This window comes from Pelodiscus sinensis, chromosome 3 (genome assembly GCF_049634645.1).
Source record: "Pelodiscus sinensis isolate JC-2024 chromosome 3, ASM4963464v1, whole genome shotgun sequence".
Taxonomy (NCBI): domain Eukaryota; kingdom Metazoa; phylum Chordata; order Testudines; family Trionychidae; genus Pelodiscus; species Pelodiscus sinensis.
The window spans coordinates 32,408,012-32,427,377 of NC_134713.1; the positions used below are offsets into that span (position 1 = coordinate 32,408,012).

The 19,366-nt window shown below is 40.3% G+C and overlaps 1 protein-coding gene across 4 annotated transcripts in view; it reads left to right on the forward strand.

Moving 5' to 3' along the window:
- The window catches only part of EIPR1 (EARP complex and GARP complex interacting protein 1), a 198,054-nt gene that overhangs the window by 94,731 nt on the left and 83,957 nt on the right, over positions 1-19,366 (forward strand). For all 4 annotated transcript variants that reach the window (XM_006112048.4, XM_075923545.1, XM_075923546.1 and 1 more), the window contains one exon: positions 1,205-1,361. In XM_006112048.4, the coding sequence (XP_006112110.2) occupies positions 1,205-1,361 (157 nt within the window). The remainder of the gene's footprint in view (positions 1-1,204; positions 1,362-19,366) is intronic.

Below are 19,366 nucleotides of genomic sequence, written 5' to 3' on the forward strand. Positions count from 1 at the left end.
ATGTTTTATTCCACAGTTGCTCCTGTTTCCTTTCAGTGGATTTTCAAAGTGAGCAGAATTCGCTTCAGTTCATAGCTCTTTAATCAGTGACTTCAGACCAAAACCAATCATATGTACTCAGAAGGGGAAGTCCCTCTTCTCACAATTCCTAATACAAAGTGACTGTTCAAAGGGAACTTTTTTTTAAATTAACTATTACTTACCCATTGGATTTTCACAAAGATCAGTCTTCCCCAACCCACCTCCTTCCCTAGACCCCCACCCACACCAAGATTAATGATATCCTTGCTGTTGCTATAAATGCTAAGTAAGACTTTTGTGTGCAGCAGTATCTTGTGCTGACCTGCTATTTCCTTGTTGACCTGGGACCAGATTCTCTGTTACATAGCAATTTGCACCAGTGTAAAGTGGTTGCAAATCATTGCCATTCTGATTTAGTAATGTGTATGCCTACTTTGCACTAATGTAAAATGTTACACAAGATGCAGGGTAATGAAAACGGGGCCCCACATTATTCTTTTCCTGATAGTGCTAATAGGCTGTTCTCCTAGATATACCTATATTGTGAAACATCATCATTTTTTAAAAGGCAAATGTAAACTTAAAGGGGTTTAAAGTGATGTTGCTTCTTTTAAAAATAATAAAAATCCTATGTTGTCTTTTTTGGAAACTGTTTTTACAGCTGCAATTAAAGGGAGAAATTGGAATGCATATATATTTAGAAGGCAACTCTTTTTGCTAAACAGCCTTTCACAGCAAAATATGTGACTTCATGTCATACATGCAATACTGAGGATAACCCAGCAAATCTTCAAGGAGAAATTTTAATAGTGGGCTAAATTATTACTCTTAAGGTGCAAACGATATATTTGAGAAGGGGTCATTTTCATTTCTAATATTAATTGAAACGAACATATGGAGAATGAGCTTGGAAAATCTGCTTTCATCAAATCTGAATTTTGGCTTTAAAACATGGAAAAGTGGGTTAAATGTATGCTAATTATGAGTTCTGCAGTGAATTGATTGCTGACTTGAGGTTTGCGCCTTTATCTGTGTTGCATGTTCTTTGAATTCAGCTTAATGTAATATTTTAAATTTTTTAAACAGCAGATGTGCATTGCTTAAAGATTTGTGTAGATGTTGATGCATGTATACAGTATGTCTTCTGTACAATGATCTGTTGACATTATCCTCTGTTGCTTAGCTTTAGACAGTAAAGTCATGACATGTGCTGCTGTTTGGAGGATGCCGAAGGAATTGGAATCAGGCAGTCATGAATCCCCTGATGATTCATCAAGCAACACTCAAACCCTGGAGCTACTCTGTCACCTTGACAACACAGCCCATGGCAATATGGCCTGGTAGGATTCTGCATATTTTATATTCCCAGAAAAAGCCTTAAGCTCTGCTGTAAGTTTTGTGCAGATTTATATCGTAGAAGCTGGATTATAAACTTTAAAACTATTCTAGCTTAAAAAATGGTACAAATTATTTTTTTTGGTCCCCGATATTTCATAGATTAAAAACATGTATTGTAGTCCCTGTGCAAAAAAACACATGGTAAAAGCCTGTTTGTTGTGCGTTTTCCCCTTGCACGTAAAACCTTTGTTGCACACAGATACGTCACTTAACATTTCAGTCTTTATACAGAAAATAATTTTGATATCACATTTTTATCTTTTTTGGCTGCATTTTGCTCTATTTGGTATAAATAGAAGTAATTGATTAGTTATTGGGAGGGAAAGATTTAATGATGTTACATAGTTCCTGTTCTTTTCAGTCAACTACAAATTTATAATGAGGGTTGAAATATTTCAGTGTGGTGATATAGGGGTCTTTTTCTCTCTCTCTTTTGTTATTTGATTGAGAGGGTGAAATTTGCTCACTGTATATTCATGAGCTTCTACCTGTACAGGTATCTGCATAGCATAGAATCATAAAATCACAGAACTGGAAGGAACCTCGAGAGGTCATCACTCAGGGCAGGACCAACCATCATCTAGTCCTTCCCTGACAGGTGTTTGTCTTACCTGCTCTTAAAAGTCTCCAGTGATAGCAATTACTCAACTTCCATAAGCACTTTACTTCAGTGCTTAGCCACCCTGACAGGAAGTATTTTCTAATGTCCAACCTAAACCTTCCTAGTTGCAGTTTAAACCCATTGCTTCATGTCCTATCTTTAGAGGTTAAAGAGAATAATTTTTCTCTTTCCTCCTTGTAATAATCTTTTAGGTATTTGAAAGCTTTTGTTATGCCCCCTTTCAGTCTTCTCTTTTCCATACTAGAATGCTTCTGTGCAAGGCAATAGAATGTTGATACCCAAGCTGTAGGTTTGGTATCTACTATGACTTTAGGGACATTTTCCACTCCTATACCAGCAAGCAGATTACTAAACATAGGAGAACTCTCTGCACTGTCTAATATTGTGTGTGCGGATCAGCCAGAGCATGCAGCACTAAACAAAGTGACATGATCTCACAGCGTACAGACCCTTTACATTGTCAACATCAGGGAACTTAGAAGATAGCACCCAGAAAAGAGAGGAATGGGGATAGAGAGGAGGACAGTGCAAAATTACACACTTACTCAGTGTTAGATGTTGCTATATGACTTTCTTGTGGTAGTCTATTGAAATTGCATCAAAGAAAAGAGCTCTTTGACTCAACCCTGTTTCCTCAAATTCTGCCCAACCTTTTCGTAAAACAAAGCGCATGAGCGCATTTTCTTGAAATAGGCATTAAATTTTGGATCCAACAACTTACTCTTTTCCAAGTGTTTTAGGAAACTGAGCAAAATGTCATGTTCGTTTTAAATTATGGAAGAAAGATGAAACTCTGCAGGGAGGGGACAGAAGAGGATGAAGAAGAGATGACAGGGAAAGAACAAAAAAAACTCATGTTGGGTTTGAGTAACTTGGCATGGATTTTGTAGACTGATGCTCTCTTGATTTCAAATCTTTTCCATTTGTAAGTGCTGCATACTATGTCTATGATCTGTTAGCAAGATGGTTTCTTTCTGACATGTAATAAATATTCCAGAATTAGAACATGGATAACAATTCCCAAGCATTCATGTGGTAGAATAGAATAGTGTTACTTTTGCAGGGTGAACAGGTATATAGTGCAATAAAAACTGTTTTTTCAAAAAACTGAAAGAGATCACTTTAAGTATATGCAGAGAGCAGACCCGCTATGTGAGAAGATCACATATTAGGGAGATGGGATATTTATCACTTCCTGTTAAATCCATTGTAATTTTCTCCTAAGCATGCTTTTGGTTAGCAATCTAAAGAATTGAAGTAAACTGTAAAAATACAGTTAGTACTATACATTATAATCACTGTACTAATACCAAAAAAAGCCTTTTGTCATATATGTGGGGGGGGGGGGGGGGGGGGAGGGGAAGGGGAGGAATTAAAGTTTCTTTATGGATTGAAAGAAGTTTTTGTAGTGAAAGAATTGTCTAATTTTGCTCATTGAATGGAAAATATAAGTTTTCTTCCCTAATCAAAACTATGTATTTACTGTATTTTTAATTAAAAATGGTTCTCGCTTAGAGTCCTATCTTCACATTGCATTTAATGTGTGAAATCCCTTTTAAATGGTGGGGAGAAGATAATCATAAAGATCTTACTACGTTTGTAGGAGTTGCTTCTTATGTTTGTACTTGAAGTTGGTAGGCAACTCAGCTAACCATTAGCGACAGACTAACTGGAAATGGAGTATCTACTATATTTATTTTCCCACCAATATTAGTTTCTTTGGGGTAGCCTTGGGTTTATCAGTTGGTTAATACAGGAATAACCCAATGTATGAGTAAACAATGTTAGATTAGTTCTTTTCAGCATGAATACCTTCTGTTTCTCTCTGTGACTGCCCCATATCCTTCTAATTAGGAGGGAGCAGAGCCACCAAAACTTTAATTTATACACAGAAAGTTGATTGAAAAAGACAAGCATTTGATGCCTTCCCAGAATATACCAACCAGTAAAGCTCATGGGAATATGGGATTGAAGTCAATTGCAACAAATTATGCTAATAACTAGAACTGGGGACAGTATAAATGCAGGTGTCTGACTATTTCTTAATAAAGGCAGTAGCTCCTAATGACTGAAAATTAAACCTGTATTTTATTCAAAGAGAAGATTTCTTATTAATCCTCACATAACTTTACAGTGTGGGTTTTAATTATAAAAGAGGCTTATATTAGCTCCACAGGAAATAGATGTTCTTTAATGAGATGGTCATCTTGCTATATATTTTAGAAATGTGTATCTGTCTGTCTATCCATCTGTGAGTCTGTTCAAGAACTCCTAAACTATAAGAGCTAGGGCCACCAGATTAGGTATGCAGCTTCCTCTTATCATGACTTAAAGCAAGGTAAGGGTTTTGTTGTGTTAAGACAATTTGATGTGCCTGGAATTGGATCCTTTCTCATAAAATGGAAAGGGAGGTATTTAGTAGGAGGGCATTCTACTGGAGATGGACCACAAGGGGCAGCAAAGGGCCAGAGAGGGAAACTGGGCCAGCAGGAGGTAGGTCCAGAGAAAGGGACAGCTGTCTACTATATATTTCAGAGAGATTGTCTGTTTTGTGTGTCTGTTTCTCTGTTCCTCTGTCCCTCAGCCAGGGGCATGCACCTGTCTCCTAGCTGTGCCTACTGCAGCTGCAGTGGCCTTAGATAGGTGTTTCTCACCTAGCCCTAAGTTGCTACAGTGAGAGGGCTGGATAGTCCTCTCTTTCCCGTGGCAGTCTGCATGCTGAACCCTCATCCTCAGCCCCACTCCAGAACAATGATTTAAGTGAAGAAAAACAAAACTTATTTGAGTTAAGGACCTGAGCAATGCCGAGTAAATCTTCTAGTATGATATACTTACTGAAATCCATGCTTAGTGTACTCCCAACTTTCACAAGTTATGATCTTGCCAGATCTCTGAAGCTTAAACTGTGTTATCCTTAACTTATAGAGCTATCTAAAGAGTATGCAGGTGCTTCATGTGTTGATGATTCAGAAACTAGATCCCTTTCTTTTGACTGGATATTTCACTTTATAGCAAGTTCTCCTCTTTTTCCTCTTGCCCTTTCTCAGGTCTTCATTGTCTCTCTTCTGTTCTTGCCATTGTGTTTTCTTTTATGTTTATCTGTAGCATATAGCTCTTTCTTTCATTTTTATTCTAAAATGGGGTTTAAGAAGCAATCAGGAAAATTTTGGAGATCTGAAAACCTGATAATTCTTTTAAGAGATCTAAAATCAAGCAGTTTCCTCTTACTTCTCTGTGACGTTTAAGATTAAAATGCTGTACTAAAGGCCATCTTTTTCATGATCTATCAAAGTTTAGTGTATGGGGCAAGTGAATTATACCACTTTTTTATTGATTTACTAGAACCTTTTCCATACATATTGGATTTTCCTTTGAGGTCTCTTATCCAAGGACTATCTCAGCTCGTTCTTTCTCAGCTCTCTATGGTAATCTTTTCCACTCACAATTAAAGTGTAACAGCTTCATAATATTACTATATGAAATGTATTAAGGCCCCAATTCAGGAAAATTAAATCCATTCATGACAGCACTTGATCATATGCTTCACTTTAAGCCTGTGCTTAAATCCTATTGAAGTTAGTGGGACAGAATTACATACTGACAATTGAGCATATGCTTAAGTGCAATACTACATAGAGATAAACTTAAGTGCTTTCCTATATTTATTAACCCCATAATGTAAGTTTGTTTTCTTTTGATTTTTTTAAATTTCATATGCACACACAAAAATGGAATAAACAAAAACTTGGAATGGAAAAATGTTTTTCATAATTTTAATCCTTTGTATTGCATACAGGCAATATTTTCAAACACTAATTATAAATACATTTATAGCTAAACAGACTCATAGAGTTTAAGGTCAAAAGGGGCTATCATGACCATTTAGTCTGAACTTCTGAACATTTGAGGCCACGGAGCTTCCCCCACCCATTCCTATAATAGACCCATAGGCTGAGTTACTGAAATCCTCAGATCATGGTTTAAAGACTTCAAAATTATACACTAGTTGAAACCTGCAAGTGATCCATGCACCATGCTGCAAAGAATATCCAAGACCCTAGCAGTCTTTTGCCTATCTGACCCATGGGAAAATCCTTCTTAACGCCAAATATGAGAGTCTTTTAGACCATGAGCATGTAGGCAAGACCTACCAGGTAGCTACGTGGGAAAGAATACTCTGCAGTTACTCAGTGCCCTTCCCCTTTAGAGTGCATCTACGCTGCACCCTTAGCTCAAAATAAACTACACAATTTGAGCTACACACCAACACTTAAATAGCTTACTTTGAGTTAATTTTGAAATAGCTTATTTTGAAATTTGGCGCTGTCTGCACAGCACCAAATTTCGAAATAGAGCACTATTCCGAAACCTCCCTTAATCCTTGTGATAAGAGGTTTACAGGGATGTCAGAATAGAGCGCCCATTATTTCGAAAGCTATTTTGCAATAACGGGTGTGCTGTCAAGATGTGGAAAATTCTATTTTGGGATTCAGGAAGTATTCCAAAATAGTGCCACTGTCTAGATGCATCTGTAGTATCCTGTTAGATATTTACTACTGTCAGTTACTGGGGGGCCATATGCCATTGTAGGTGGTCTTACTATATCATCCCCTTTATAAACTTATCAAGCTCAGTCATGAAGCCAACTAGGTGTTTTGCCCCCATTGGTCTCCTTGGAAAGCTGTTCCAGAACTCACCCCTCTGATGGTTGGAAACCTAGTTTTAAGCCTAAACTTGTTGGTGGCCAATTTATATTCATTTGTTCTTGTGTCAACATTAGCACTTGAATAACTCCTTTCCTTCTCTGGTATTTATCCCTCTGATGTATTTTTAGAGAGCAGTCCTATCTCCCCTTGGCTATCTTTTTTTAGGCTAAACAAGCCAAGCTTTTTGAGTCTCCTCTCAGAAGGTAGATTTTTGCATTCCTCTTACCATCCTTGTAGCCTTTTTCTGCATCTGTTCCAGTTTGAATCTATCTGTCTTAAATATGGGAGACCAGAACTGCACACACTGTTCCAGATGACCTCTCCTGGTGCGTCCTAGAACTGCATTAGCCTTTTTCATGGCCTCAGCACATTAATGGCTCATAGACATCCAGTGTTCAACCAATATGCCCATGTGTTCTTCCTCCTCTTCTGTCACTTCCAACTGATACATCTCCATTGTTGGTAGTCCCTAATAGATGACTTTGCACTATTATATTCCATCCAATTTCTGTTACTCCTGTTTATAATGTCATCCAGATCTTCTTGTCTGATATTCTGTCCTCCTCTGCATTGGCAATTACCTCCCAACTTTATGTCATTTGCAAATTTGATTAGCACGCTCTTGTGCCATGTTCATTTTAACAAAAATGTTTAAATAAAATCAATCTCAAAATGAATCCTGAGGAAATCCAGCCTGACATTTCACCTTTCAGTTGTAGTCTCCTCTTTCTCATATTTACTCTCCATCTTCTCCAGTTTAACTAACCATTTCCCACATGGAGTAGAATCAAATGCCTTACTGAAATCCAGGTAGATTAGATCTACTTCATGTCCTTTGTCTAAAAAAATCAGTGACCTTCTCAAAGAATGAGATTATGGGCTTGGCATGATCTATCTTTTGTTAAACCACATTGTATTTTGTCCCAATTACCATTCACCTCTATATCCTTAACTACTTTTCTTTCAAAATTTGTTATAAGATCTAGCCTATGATTGAGATCAAATTAACAGGCCTATAGTTTCCTGAATCACGTCCTCCCCCCCATCCCTTAAAATAGGAGCTCTACTGGCAATTCTCCAGTCATTGAGTATGACTCCTCTACGTTTACAGATCCATTAAAAAATCCTTGCTGTTGGACTTACAATTTCATGTGCCAGTTCCTTTAATATTCTTTGGTGGGGCTCCTGATTTACTCCTATTAAACTATTTGAATTTGACTTCTATCTCAGTAATATTGTGGAAGAATTATTGTTAAGGGTCTAATAGTAACATTAATCCAAATGATAATCATATCTCTGGACTTGTCTTTAAGATTTCATTTCATTAATGCAATATTAAGGATGCATGCTTAATGAATCAAAATTGAAGATTTAAATTGATTTAGTAAAAAAATTAATATCAAGCACATTTTTTGGAAAGTCAGAATTTTGCTTATAGCATTTTAATGGTTATATGTTCACATAGAGAAGAAATTTGGTACTTAGAACAATCTACTGATAATTGATTTTGCTTTGGGAACAAATGAAAATCGTGACTTATTTTAATATATTATAGGACCTAATACTAAAAATGTATGAGCTTACAACCCCTTGGTTGGGTAGACCCTGTGGAGCCTCATAAGGTATGTTTACACAGCCTGCAGGAGTAAGCCTACCTGCTCAGTTTGACAGTCTTGGAGTTCACACTAGTTTGCTAAAAATATCTGTGTAGAGAACAGCTCGATGTTGTGGCTTGGCCTGGAACTCAGAGTCTGAAGACTAGCTAGTGGGTGGGCTTCAAAGCTAGAGATGCAACTTCAAAATTGTTTGCACAGCTGTTTTTAGTGTGTGAATGTGAGCCACTAGTCCAAGTTTGTCCACCTGAGCTAAGATGCTCAATTCCGTAGGTTGTTTAAACATATTCAAGGGGTTCTGTGCAAGTGCAGTGATTTCAGCTGGACATATTCAATATCTGGATCATAGTTATAGTTTGAACCATTTTCCATTTACAGACATTACCAAAGAATATAGTGTCACATGCTACTGTTTATTACTGGGGCTTAAATTCATTCAGAGGTGTCTGAAGTTGAACTCCAATAAATATTTTCATACCCTCACACCACACTGAGTTTCTATAGCATGTTGTGAAAGGAGAGGGCACTTGGAAGACTATCTAAATATACTGTGTGAGAATTTAAGCCCTGTCTATTATGTATATCCTAGACCCACCCTCCATTTTCTTCACACTGTGCACAAGACTTCAGATCTGTCAAGATACATACTTTTATGAATCTGATTCATGGTAGACAGATTCAAGGAACTTTCAGCACTTAAATAATTGTTTCACACCTCTTTGATTTCTTGAAATTATGTTCTTCATGTTCTGTCTCTGTGTGTAGAAAAAGGTAGTAAAATATAAAGGAATTTTTTGGGAAAACTTACGGCATAACAAGTGAAATAGACTTATTTTTAATTGGAATATGGCTCATTTCTAATACCCATCTGACCTTGTATTCTGATCCTTTATAAGTCTTCCTCACTTAGTATTATATTTTGGTTTACTAAAGAATGCTATTTCATAACTTTGAATTCTTAACAGGATTTGTACTCTAATGATGACTTATTTATATTAAGTCATAATACTGTACTACTTATCTAGTTTTTTGAAACACTGCCTATATTATTTTCCATTTCTGTGATTTTTCTTTTTGTGGGGTCATCTTTGGAAAAATATCTGGAACTGGCAGGAAAAGGTGTGAAAAGTCACTTGTCTCCTTTTAGAATAGTAATAGAGATTTAGCCGTGTTAGTCTGGTCTTGCTGAAACAAAAGACAGGACTATGCAGCACTTTAAAGACTAACAAGATGGTTTATTAGGTGATGAGCTTTCGTGGGCCAGACCCACTTCCTCAGATCAAATTGTGGAAGAAAATTGGCATGACTATATACACCAAAGGTATACAATCAAAAAAAGTGAACCCATATAAATGAACACATTAAAAAAAAGTGAAAATTACGTTTATATGTGTTCACTTTTTTTTCATTGTATCCCTTTGGTATATATGGTTATGCCAATTTTCTTCCACAATTTGATCTGAGGAAGTGGGTCTGGCCCACGAAAGCTCATCACCTAATAAACCATCTTGTTAGTCTTTAAAGTGCTGCATAGTCCTGTGTTTTGTCTCCTTTTTATTTTCAGATAGGATTCTCATGAATGTCCTCAGACTTTCGTTTTTAAGTGGATGGTTGTGTCTGTCTGTCTGTGTGTGTGTGTGTGTGTGTGTGTGTGTGTAAAATTGTACTTAAAGCATTATACCACCAAATATAATACAATAATTTGACACAAGAAGAGAAAAACTCAATGAAATATTACCTGGCTAGTAAAGGAGAACGTTATTTTTGTCATTTAACTAATTGGTCAGTTTTCACCTAATCAAGATATACTGGGCTCTCTCCTCAATCAGGCGATGTCTACAGGAGGAAACTATTTTTAACTTACTAAATTCGACTTAAGAACTCTCAATTTAACAAATTCGAACTAGTTGTTTTCTTACAATGGGGAAGCATCGAAATTAGTCTGAGGCAGGCTCCATTAATGTTGATGCATTATCTTGGACTTAGTGCCCCAGGAAGCACTTTGTGGAGCTGAGAGAGGCCAATAAATTCAAATTAGCAACACTGGAGAGTCCACACTAACGTTAATTTGAAATTACTATTTTGGAATTAGCATTACTCCTTGTGAAAAGCAGGAGTACAGACTTTGAATTCCATGGCCCATTATTTTAAAATCTGATGATTCAGCAAGTATACAAAATATTTCTGTATTTTAAAAAACCTGAATTTATTCCACATCTGGGGATTGATTCAGGAAGGCTCTTGAGCATATGCCTAACTTTAAATGTGTGAAAACTAAAAAAATAACAAATAGCATAGAGAAGGAATTTTACTGGAGCGGGGGAAGAGGAGGAAAAAGGAGGAAGGAATTTTCAATTAGAATGTCCATGCAAAATGAAGCTGATAAGAATACTTAGTATCCACTTTAAATATCCCTTGTTTGGTTTTTTATGTCATTAGAATGTGGAATATTAGTGGGCCATCTAGCCAAAGTCTTTGTTTAGACTTCTGTTGTAGGAATCAAACATGTAAATGAAATTAAGTTCTGTAGTTTCCCTCTGAAGCAGTTTTATTTCAACACTGGACCATCCCTTAAACACCATTCATCTGAAGAAGTGGGTTGTGCCCATGAGAGCTCATGTTACCTTCTACATTTTTGTTAGTCTCTAAGGTGCTGCAAGACTGTTGTTTTTTAAGTTTTTCCAGTTATAGACCAACATGACTACCCCTCTGAAACTTTTAAATGTCTGAGTAGTCCATTGATTTCACATGCTTAAAGTTAGGCTTGTATTGAAGTACCAGGCTGAATTAGGATCTTTGTACAGTTATGCATTTCCTTGCCTCCTGCATCTTAATTTGTAAAATGTAATATAGAAAGTGGAATAGGAAAGGAATTATTTGTGTGGTATTTTCTTATTGTGTATGCCTTTCTTCAGCATGCAAGGTGGCAGTGTTTTTTCCTCTATAAACCGCTTTGCCACTGGTGCTTAGATTTGTTATCACATTGTTTATTGAGTTGGTTCAAAAACAAGAGGAAAACAATTTCCTGAAAACTTGTTTTAATTTTTTTCCATAAAACTTTGAAATTTCAGTGCAAAATGTCATTGAAATGTCATGATGTTCTGAATTTTGAACAGCATCTTGAATGTGTAGGGGCACTTTTCACCTTGTCACAGGAGCAATAATCAAAATCTAGTGAGTAAGAGTCAGACACCTATACCCACAAGATAGTAAAAAAGAATCTCTGCCATTGGAATTTCCAACATTAGAAATTTGTAAGACTATATTACACAAATACCTGAAAGGGGTGGTCTAGATTGTGCTTGGTCCTGCCATCAGTCAGGTGACAGGACTTGATGTCTTCTCAAGGTTCTTTCCAGTTGGTATTGTAAAAAGAAATTCATTAATGTTTGGGAAGCACTCAAATACTGAAGTGATGAGACCATAGTCTGTGAGGAAATCAATAATTATGTCCTCATTGTAGGGTTTGAATAAAGAAGTGCTGCACATTGAACAACAAATGTTCAGTAATGTGAAGTCAAGTAGGCTGCACATTGAACAGTGAATTAAAATGGAAAGACTTCAGTACATGAGTAACATTCATTCTGTGCACCGAATGAGGCAGGGTTCTTGTGCTCCCTGTACACAGCCACAGGTAACCTGAATTACAGTATTTCGCAACTTTTCTGTACTTGATTTGTAACCTTAATGTTTGTTAAGGTATTATGGTGGAGTTTTGCTTTTTCTTTGTTTTTAAGTCAACTGGAAAGCAGAAGAAGCATAGGGAATCAGATTCATCAGCAGGTTTAGAGCCTTTTTAAAGTTACTGCACAGACTTCTGCCACTTTAGGTACTGCAGTAATTGATAGTAATAGAAGTTTGGTCAGCACCAGGAATGGTGAGAAACTACAGAATTTTCTAATTTTCCCTGGTAAACACTAGCAAATTCCTGACCCTAAATGAACTGTGATTTTTTCCCCAAAAGGCTTTGACTTTACCAGATGTTCATAGGAATGGAAAAAGGCATATCCTTAACACACAGTCTACCTTCTTGCCAATTTCAAGATACTAGCACTAAAGTTTCAAAGAAAAGTTAGCCAAAATTATTTTAACATTGAAAAACAGCGTTTTCCTTAATCTCATTTTCAGAAATGGACTAACTGTTGTAGCTGAAATTTCAAATAGATAAAATAAATATCAACCTGACAGAGTCCTCACACCACTAAGCAATTCTGCCCAGTGAGCTTAGTAAGTTCTTATTTGCTTGAAAAAAACTAGATTGTAAAGGCTACTCTAGGCAGTAGGTCTGAAGAGTCCTGACTCACAGATGAACTACTCCTGGGGTTTCCAGGTGTCCGGTATTCACCTGGACAGTCCGGTCTTTTCTCCTCCTGTCCGGTAAAAAAATTCAGAGAATACCGGACAACTAAAATGTCCAGTATTTTCTGATTTTTTTTTTCCCCCGGCCAGGAGGCGAAAATGCCAGGCACTTGGCAACCCTACAAACACTCAGATCCCGGCCTTCCCCCTCCCCCCCTTCCTTCCCCCGGCTCCCAACATCCCCAGCCCCCAGATCCCATGCTTACCTGTTTCCACAAGGCTGCAGGTACAAAATGGCTGCCGACCAAGTGAAAGCAATGTTTCCCCTGGGTCTTAGTGCACAACCACTCTCCTGTTCCTATCTCTGCACTCACTCTTAAAGGGGACATGCTGTTTTAATGCTGTTTTATTTTAATTTGTTTTGGCTTAATACATCTTGGAGTCCTTTGGTCTCCCCCCTTCCCCCTTTTTTTCCCCTTCAACAGAATTTTTTCCCGGTGGCTTTTTTGGGGGGGGGGGGAGGGAAAGGTGTTCAGTATTTTTTGTTTCAACCTTCTGGCAACCCTAACTACTCCATGACTCAAACAAGAACCATTGTTGCTCTCTAAACTGTAACTATGTAAGTCTCTGTACGTAGATATTTGCAACCTTTCTCTTTCCTGCAGTCCAGCTAAAATATCCTTTCATTTAGCTCTGATTCTGAGTGATTAGAGAGCTATACCTTGGCTAGCCCAGGTTGCAAACCCTATCTGCTGCAGCACTTAACAGTGTCTGCCTCTGGGTCTTGGTATACTTGGCATGCTATTCTCACCTGTAAGGGTTTGGTATGCGCCAGTCCTGAGCAACCCTAATGGTTATAGTATGAATAAGGGAGGAAAACTGATATTTGTTATAGAGGTTGTCATGCTTTCATATAACTTTCTTATTATATGGAATTAAGTTGTTGTTTAAACACACTGGATAGTGTTGAGAAGTAGAGGGTCTTTTCATTTTCTTTGAGAAAACATTTAGGAGAACTTTTTTAGTAGTATCATTGTGTGAGTGGTACAGAAAAATGATCTTCCAAATTCCCTAAAGTAAATGTGTAGTTTATGTCTTTGAGGCAGGGAATGTTTTTTATTTGTACAGTATCTAGACCAGTGGGATACTGGTCTGTGGATAGGAATTATAGGTGCTAATTTAACAGAGATAATATTTTGGATCCATGTTTTACCAGTAAACATAACGTGAAGTAGTCTACTGAAAATTTTGAAATATTTTAGTTAAGTATGTTATGACAAATAGAACTTTCCTTTGCAGTGTTCTTCAAAATCTGTTTTGGTAATTCCTCCCAACCACCTGTAGTGTGCTGAATTTTTCAGTCAATCTCTCCTTCCTATGCAATTGACTGTAGTCTGTGTATTTCTTTTGACATGTATGATTTTTGATGGTTAATTAAGACAGCTTAATTAATCCAATGCAGTGTTGTTGATTGTAGCTTTATTTCAGTTTGCTTTATTTTTCTTCTGTTTATACCTGAAGATCTTTACATTGTTTGCTTGTAAAATCTGAGCAAACTAATATACCTCATAAACCCCAGATAATGAAACTTTCTTAGTTTGAGTTAATGGTTTTAGTTTTTATTTTTTCTGCCCTTCGGGAGAAAAATGCTTTCTAGTTGGTATAGTTTGGACTTGGATTGCATGCTTGCTTTTTAGTGTCTGACAAAATAACTGTACTTTCCAATATTATTTTCCAAAACCCCCAGCATTTCTGTTTCTTCAAAACATCACTTTCTTCATTCAGTTTTTAAAATATCTGCATACTAAGGTGTCCTAGATATTCTCTTTCAAGTGCTATTTTGTTGCTAATACTTTCTATTCAGGCTTTGAATTCTTAACAGAGACCTACTAGCTGAGGGCTAATGCAAGGTTCAGGATTTGGGTGGTCATAACCTAAGGCAAAGGGCAATAGCTGTAATCACTGGGTTCCTGCTTATACTTTCTTAAACAGCAGCTGAAAAACACTTGATTTCAGAATGGCAGCTGTGAAAAGTAGGGTCTATCTACATAGGGGAAATTTAATCCAAAACGTAGAGTAACCTTAGAGAGCTTGGCCTCTTTGCAACTTTTTCCTGAGAACAAGAAAGTAATGAATGTTCTAGGAAGAGGAAATGTTGTTTGAGGACTGTAGGAAGAGGGGGAGTGAAAGGATGTAAATAGGGTCCTACCAAATTCATGGTTCGTTTTGGTCAATTTCACAGTCATAGGATTTTTAAAATGGTAAATGTCAAGATGATATAATTGTAGGGGTCCTGAACAAAAAATGAGTTGTTTGAGGGTCATAAGGTTATTGTAGGGTGGGATTGCGCCACTGCTGTTGGTGGTGCTGCTGCCTTCAGAGATGGGCAGCTGGAGAGCAGAGGCTGCTAGCTGGGAGTCCAGCTCTGAAGGCAAAGCTCTACCACCAGGAGCAACGTAGAAGTAAAGGTGATATTGCAGCCCTTATTTCTGCACTGCTGCCTGTACAGCTGGGATGATAGTCAGCAGTTGCCACTCTCTGGTGCCCAGCACTGAAAGCTGCAGTACGGAAGCAAGGGTGACATGGGTATGGAATGGTCACACTAACTTCTGCACTGCTGCTGGTGGGAAGCTGCCTTCAGAGCTGCACACCCGGCCACTGTTACAACCACTGCTCTCCAGTTGCCCAGCTCTGAAGGCAGAGTAGAAGTAAGGGTAGCAATATTGTGACTCTCCTAAAATAACCTTGTGATCCCCCTGCAACACCTTTTTGAGTCAGGACTCCCAGTTCGAGAAACTTTGGTCTCCCCTGTGGCATCTGTATAGTATAGGGTAAAAGCACACAAAAGGCCAGGTTTTATGGGATTACACCAGATTTTTTTGGTTTGTGACGCATTTTGCATGGCTGTGAATTTGGTAGGGCCCTAAGTGTGTGTCTGGAACGCCAAACGAAAAGAGCTACAGAAGGCAGGTCCTCACATAATGAATCAGCTGAGAACCTGTCCGAAGCCTGACAGGATAATAGAGGTTGATCTGGAATGTCTAGCACAGTTGCTAGGAGAAGCACTGTGTCAAACAGGAATCACCTGAGAAGGGCAAACTGGACCTGGAATCAGTATCATTTTTGCTGTATGGGACCGTGAGTACTGAGTTTGTGAACTTGTACTAGGAATAAGAAGGGAGGCTGTAGCTAGTTAAGTCCAGGGGTTGTCGTTCTGTGTGGGTTTGAAGAGAGTTTGCCAAGCAGCATGCATTTTGGGATTATTTCCTTGTGAATTGTGAGAAGCCAAGTGGTTCAAATGAAAAACTGTTTCTGCTGTCTTCACCCAGGCTTCTTTTCTGGGACAGGTGCATAGTTCCTGCTAAGGTGTGTGCCTGTGTGGTCATGCACAAAAAATTCTCTGCCCACCCACCTTCTTTGCAGAGCTGCGCAGCAGCACTCACCTTTCTGCTGGAAGGTGAGTTACATGGCAGGTGGCTGCTCGGGGCTAGGGCTGGCTGAGGCAGCGTTGTAGGGGGGCTGATGGGGAGGCCCCTGAAGCCATGTGGTGGGGGGATTTGGGCCTGCTCTTGTAGCCAGGGCAGGGACCTGCCATGTGGCTGGGGAGCTGAGGCCAGTTCAGGAGGGCAGACTGCTTGGGGGGCCAGCTTGGGGGATGGGAGGGCCCGCTCAGGGGAGGCAGGACTAATTAGAAGCCTGCTTGGGGGGCCGGGGCCATGTGGCAGGGGCTGTATGGGTGGGGGGCTGGAGCTGCTCTGGCAGCCAGGGCCACATGATGGGGGAGCTGCTCTGGTGGCTGGAGCCAGCTTCAGCCCTTCGCAAGGGCTGGAGCTGTGTTCAGGCCTACAAAGTAGCTTCTCAACTGTTGTGTGTGTTGGCCGCATGGCAGCTGCCCAAAGCTGGAGTTGGACTGTGGTGTGGCTGTTCCTGGGGCTGGGATCCCCTGCACCTCTCTTCCTGCCTCCTGCACCTCTCTTTTGCCCCTCAACCCTCTGTCTCCTGATCCCCCTCTGCTCTCCACATTTCACTGCTGCACCCCCAGTTCCTCATTCCCTGCAAACCCTGGGTGCTGGCAGCAGCTTCCCTCTGCCCTGGGTGGGGGGACTCTCAGCCAGCCCCACGAGGAGCAGGCTTGGGCAGTCCCTGCTCTGTACACAGGCTGCCCAGGGAGCAGCGCTCCGGGGGGAGGGCACATCTCACCTTCTCCCCAAGAAATGGGGGAGATACTACCTAGGAGAGTCTCTTGGGGAGCAGTGCCACTGGTGGGTGCCACAGTGGCCCACATCCGAACAAGCACACTTGACCTTATTGTTGGCACACAAGACAAAACTTACTCCGCTCATGGATGGAAAATCTTAGAAGGAGCACTGGAGGGATTGTACTATTTTTGAAATGCTGTTGCCGGTGTGGCTCCAACAGTGTTCCACACCCCTACAATGACAACCATAAACAGGAAGCTGCCGCCAAAGCTGGATGAATTCAGCATTGGACTTTGCATATCACAATACAGATGGTAATGTTCTATGGTGGCATTAGGAGAGCACTCTGAAGCAGTGAGAGTAAGAGCAAGTCAGAGAAATAGGACTATGCTATGGTGTTGAAACTAGAGAATCAATTATTTGATCATCTACACAGTGTTCAGTACCATTTATGAGCTTGGGAAATGAGTGTGAGATGAGGGGGAAAGGATCGTTCTACAGCCTGGGATGACCAGCAGCAATGAGAATGGTGAAGAAAGAAGTTTTTGAGTTCTATATATAATAGACAGACAGATCATGGAGCTCTGGGCCTGCTGTAAGACCTGAGGCCTGAACCACAAACTATGAATCCAAGTCAGACTATGTGTTAAAACAGATGCTTACAAGTTTATCCATCTGGTACATGAACATGGTAAAATTCCTGGTAGTACAGTAAACTTCCGATAATCCGGCACCTTTAGGACCCAGGGGGTGCCGGATTATCAGATATGCCAGACTATCAGAAGGGGGGCTATGAGGGGTCTGGGGTGGGGTGGGGTGGGGGGATGTTACCCTAGACCCCCTCATAGCCCTCCCTTCTGATAGTCCGGCTCTGCCCGAGGAGTCCCCGATTCAGCCGCTGCTGGTCAGTTTCAGCAGCGGCTGAATCGGGGACGCCTGCAGCAGAGCAGCTGGGGTGCTGCTGGGTTGGTCCGGTAGCGCCGACCCTTGGTGCCGCGAGACCAACCCGTCAGCACCCCAGCTGCTCTTGGGGACGCCTGGGGCAGAGCAGCTGTGGTGCTGACGGATTGGTCCCGCAGCGCCGCTCCTCGGCGCTACTGGACCAACCCAGCAGCACCCCAGCTGCTCTGCCCCAGGTGTCCCCAAGTCAGCCGCTGCTGATACTGATCAGCGGCTGACTCCAGAAAGCCAGAGGCAAAGCTGCTCTGCCCCGGGCTTTCTGGAGTCAGCCCTGGTCAATTTCAGCAGCGGCTGAATCCGGGACGGCTGGGGTGCTGCTGGGTTGGTCCCGCAGTCCCGAGGGGCAGTGCTACTGGACCTACCCGGCAGTACTCCAGCTGTTCTGCCCCCTGCTTCCCGGATTCAGCGCAGTTTTAGCAGCGGCTGAATCGGAGAAGCTGGGGGCAGAGCAGCTCCAATGGTCCGGCTGCCCGGAGCACTTCCGGGTTCCTGATGGTGCCGGACCATCAGGAGTGCCGGACCGTCAGTTGCCAGACCATCGGAGTTTTACTGTATTGCTAAAACATAGACACTCCTAGGAAGAATTAGGCAATAGATATTTACATAAATACATTTCAGATGGGTAGTGAAGTGAAATGCTTCCTATGTATTTTTTTGTAAATCACTATCAGTTATCTCAGCTTTATTTTAAGGCTTTTCTAAGTTAATGGCTTGTATTGGATGGATTGTAAGCATTTATTTTATGAAAGAACAAGAAAAAAACAAAAAGAAAGTTTAATTAAATCAGTTGTTTTTATCTTTGAAGATACATTTAACTAAACAATCTACTAACAGTGTGCTTATCAACAAACCTTTAATTAAATCAACAGTGCAAGCAAAACAGGTAATAAACCAAACAGAACAAGGCTGGGTGGAAAGCTTCAAGCCACAGATGTGTATTTGAGAGAACAATGGCTACTGGTAGAACTGCTGTTCTGAGTACAGTTGGGAGGAGTTGCTATTGGTTCCAGAAGTCTATATTGTGCAGGGGCTGAAGGACATGGCTGGATCCCAAGTTAGGGGCCTGCTGGCCTACCTAGAAGCATTATTTGGAGGAGAGCATTCTGGCTCAAGATAGCTTCCGTGAGTTGCCTCAGCATCTCCTTGTCCCTTTCTGTTTTATCTTTGACTGTGGCATTACTGACCCTGGCCATTGCCATAGTCTTCTGGGAGAGCTGCGTGTGTTTCTCTCTTGGTCCTCATTTAATCCTCTGACTCTGTCAGTCTGGTTTTCCTCTGGGAGTTTGCCACAAATTCTGCAATCATCTCATCCTGAATCTTCCTTTTTTTCTCCCCTTCTCAGATTGGTCAGCCTCTTAGGTCTCCACAGAACCCCTGTCCTTGATGGTTTAGCCATTGCAGGTGCTGTGGCTATATATATTGTCATTTGTACCCCAGCGGGAGTAGAATTGTTAGTGAGTTTATTGACCATACGGTATCCATTTATGCTTCATGGAAACAATGAACTCTAACCTAACATTTTTCCCCTGTCTGTTCTCACTGTCTCTA